The following is a 4,213-nucleotide window of genomic DNA, read 5'->3' on the forward strand; positions in this document are numbered from 1 at the left end:
GGAAATAAAACTCTCTCTGTGCAGATGGTATAATCCTATGCATAGAAAACCCCAAAGACTCAGTAAAAAAGCTATTAGACATTATTGGAAGATTCAGCAAAGTGGCAGGATATAGGATCAACATCCAAAAATCAGTTGGATTCCTCTATAGCAACAATGACATCCCTGAAAAAGACATTAGAAAGAAATACCATTTACAATAGCTGCCCAAAGGAAGAAATACTGAGGAATAAACGTAACCAGAGAAACAAAGGACCCACACAAAGAGAATTACAAAACAATACTATAAGAAACCAAAAGGGACTTACAAAAGTGGAAGAACATACCATGTTCCTAGATAGGAAGTCTCAACAGTTGTGAAAATGTCAATACTACCCAAAGCAATATACACATATAATGCAATCCCAATCCTGATTCCAGTGACATTGTTCAAAGAGATGGAAAAGACAATTACAAGCTTTATATGGAAAAGAAAGAGACCCAGGATAAGCAAAGCACTGCTCAAGAAGAACAAGGTTGGAAGCTTCTCACTCCCTGATTTCAAAATCTACTACACATCTACACTGGTCAAAACAGCCTGGTACTGGTACAATGAAAGATACATTGATCAATGGAACAAGGGAAGGTAGAATCACCACTGAATGATTTCCAGTTTGTTGGGACCAGGCTGGTGAAAGGAAATGGGGATACGATTCTTGTGCTACAATGGTGAATAATCGCCATCAGGTCTGACTGTGAGGTTAGGAAATGTAGAGGTAAATGTTTTTTGACAAAAGGAGGAGAGTGATTGATTTTGCAGCCCAGGAGTGAAGGTCCCTGTGACCATCAAGTGAGAAGAGCAGAGAACAGGACCCTACCCAGAGAGGCAGTGAAGCCAGAGATGGAGACAGAGAAGATGATGTGGGCAGATGGAGCAGCTGGAGACACTGGACTCAGCGAGGGAGACGCGCTGTGTGCTGGCGGCTAGGGGGAGGGGGGCAGGCCTGTGTGGTATACCCTTTGGGGTTATATGATGATACATGGAGTGGACTGCAATCATTGCAGTGAAATGAAATATGATAGGATGAGTGTAAAGCTAATGTTATCCCATGCAAACCTCACAACAAAAACTTAAAAAAAAAAAAAAAATCCATTCTCTTTTTACTCAATTTTTCCATGAACTTTCTGAAGCCACCTTACGTAGTTTACATTCATTTGTTTGAATTTTTAGCTTTATGCTGTTAATGTAAATAAATAAATAAAAACATATTCAGCATCAACTCTCTTATCCAGAGCCTGCAAACAGAGATCCTATGGACTTTTTGGTGTGGCACTGTAGAATCAGCACTGGACTGCGATCCAGAGGGTTGGCAGTTCAAACCCACCAAGCAGTTCCTTGGAAACTCTGTATAGGGTTGCTATGCATCATAACCAACTCGACAGCACTTAACAACAACAACATGAAGCAAAACACAGTTGTTAGTCTCAGCTATGTGTCATTCTATCTGCTAAGGTAGGAAATACATAAATGGAGTACAATCTTACAGGTAAGGGAATAAAAGAAGTCATGCAGAGGAACAATCAGGGACAAATGCAGTGGAGTGTCAAGATGATGATCAAACCAATTCTCTTTGAGTGTTGGGGGAGAAAGTTGCATCTCTAAAATAAGATGTCCAAGGAATGTCTATGGGAATGATTTCCAAAAGTGGTTTTGTATCTGATGCTATACTGACATAAGAACCTTACATTTCCACTCGGGTTAGGAATGATTAGAGGAGAATGATGATGAGACAACACATTAGAAGAAGGGCAGTCTCTCTTTCCGCAGCACATGTAAGTAGTATCATTCTGTGCCTTTGAAATTACATAAAACATATTTAAATATATGTCCACATAGAATCCGGAGCCCAATAATAAACTTCTCAAATGCCTTTCAGTAGCCCTCTAACTTAGTCATTCACTTCTTGATACATTACAAATACAAATATCCACTACCCACAAACTTTGACTACAGATTGTCAGAAATAATGAACAAGCTCCATTCTTAAGTGAGTTTTCAAGTAGTTTTGTTAAGTAGAAACAGGGGCATACAGTTCTTACCTAGTCATACTTTAATGCAAGAAAAGGCTCAAAGCCTTTTTCAAAACTGTTTTTTATTATGAATTATGTGATAGTTTACATGGAAGAACATTAGCTTTACATTCGTCCTATAGTATATCGTTACACTGCCATGGTTACAATCCCCTCCATGCATCATTCAAAGCCTTTTAATGATTTAAAAGCTTCACTTGCTGTAAGTGAAAGTGATTCTTATAAAAATTTGTTGCAAGTAGGGATTGTTGCAATTGTTTCAAAAGGAGGACAGAGTTGCATACATAAAAGGGTAATTATAAATTGTCTGTAAATTAGAGGTTCAGAACCCAGGGACTACCTATATTTCCATGAGAAAGTTCCTCATGAAACTCTATAGAATAATTAAGTCCTTTCATAAATTCAATATTTGTCAATAAAACATCAACAAAAATTCTTTCAAAATGTTTGAATGACTATGCTGTATAGCAGTTGACAGATATTTCAGTTCAATAAGGAAAGTAATTTATCCTTACCTACCAATACCCATCTGTTTTCAAGGTTGCTCCCTAGCATTGAGTGCTAAAAACTGATCAAATACTTCTCATTTTTGAGTTCTACTTGTTTTGTCATACATAACACATGCCAAATGAGCTTTCAAAAGACAACATCATTACCTTTGTGACTTCAGTTTGGTAAGTTTAGGCAGCCTTATTTTTTTCTGCACAAATATGTTAGGATATTGCTTCAAAAAGGTGTTGTGAGCAGCTGAAATATTGCAAGAAGTCTTGCTAAAAAAAGGAGAGAAAAAAGAGGAAATTAAATTGTGTCATGGGAATAACAGCTTCCAAGGAAAATATTTTCAACCCAATACATACGGTTTAATTCTTTACTATCTAGGTTATAAAGCAAATGATAAAAATTAGGAACATAAATATGCTGTGCTCTAAAAATGCTTCCTCTCAAAAATTTAAAGCCTCAGAAACCCTCTACAGGATTGCTATCTGTGAGTTGGAACTGACTTGATAAGACTTAACAACCACAAATATTGCCCATAGTCTGTCTTAGTGAGAAATGGTTTTTAAAATGGCAAATTTATGGCAATGGCAATATTAAAACCTAATTTTTCAAAAGTTTAACCTTCTTAAAACATTTATTTCTATCATTAAAGGACTTCTATTATATGCCTCATAGGAGTCCTGGTGTGGCACTGTAAGGTAAGCACAGGACCACAAGGTCATTTGAACTGCAAAGTCAGCAGTTTAAATCTACCAGCCAATTCTCAGAAACCCTATACAGGACTACTATGAATTGAAACCAATTTAACGGCACTAAACAAGTTCAAAACTACCATCCGCTCCGCAGGAGAAAGATGAGGCTTTCTACTCCAGTAAAGATTTACACCCTCGGAAACCCTGTACAGGGTCGCTATGGGTCGGAACCAACTCGACGGCACTTAACAACAACAACAACAAACAACATCATAGTATCTCATAATTATTCACAAAATTGTTGTTGTTAAGTGTCTTTAAGTCAGTTCCAACTCATAGCAACTCTGTATAGAGTTTCTGAGTTGTTAAATCTTTGCAGTAACAGAAAGACTCATCTTTCTCCTGTAGAGCGGCTGGTCAGCTTGAACTGCCAATCTTGTGGTTCACATTGCAGTACTTATAGTATGGAGCCATTGCACTCCCCACTCACAAAATATGTATACACTGAATCACATAGGTACATTACTAAAGACTGTTCGAATTCACCAGCTGCTCCTTGAAAACCTTATATGGGTTTGACATGAGTCAGAACAGAGTCAACGGCACTTAACAGCAACATATTTATTTGAATCTTTGTGATAATTTATGAAAAATCTCCTGAGAAATAGCTTAGGTCTGAAATACAGATTTGTTAGTCCAAACACAAAAATCAATAGAATCATTTGACATATTTTTTCTATATAAAGGTTTCTGATCCTTTACTAGACTTAGTAAAGCATAATCTCCTTAAATATTTTCCTCCAGGTCATTCTTATTTGCAGTCATGTATAGATCCATGGAAAAAAATGCAAATACAACAGATATTGGTGATGATTACACAACATAACTAATGGCACAAGATTATGCACATGAAATTTCTGAATTGGTAAACAATGTGCTACATATATATATAT

At 36.8% G+C, this 4,213-nt stretch overlaps 1 protein-coding gene across 1 annotated transcript in view; it reads right to left on the bottom strand.

Annotated features, from left to right (window-relative positions):
• CNBD1 (cyclic nucleotide binding domain containing 1) overlaps positions 1 to 4,213 on the bottom strand; it is a 683,582-nt gene that overhangs the window by 627,087 nt on the left and 52,282 nt on the right. Inside the window, exon 3 of the mRNA XM_006859260.1 lies at positions 2,727 to 2,840. Within this exon, the coding sequence (XP_006859322.1) occupies positions 2,727 to 2,840 (114 nt within the window). The remainder of the gene's footprint in view (positions 1 to 2,726; positions 2,841 to 4,213) is intronic.

Source organism: Chrysochloris asiatica, unplaced genomic scaffold, assembly GCF_000296735.1.
Source record: "Chrysochloris asiatica unplaced genomic scaffold, ChrAsi1.0 scaffold00031, whole genome shotgun sequence".
NCBI lineage: Eukaryota > Metazoa > Chordata > Mammalia > Afrosoricida > Chrysochloridae > Chrysochloris > Chrysochloris asiatica.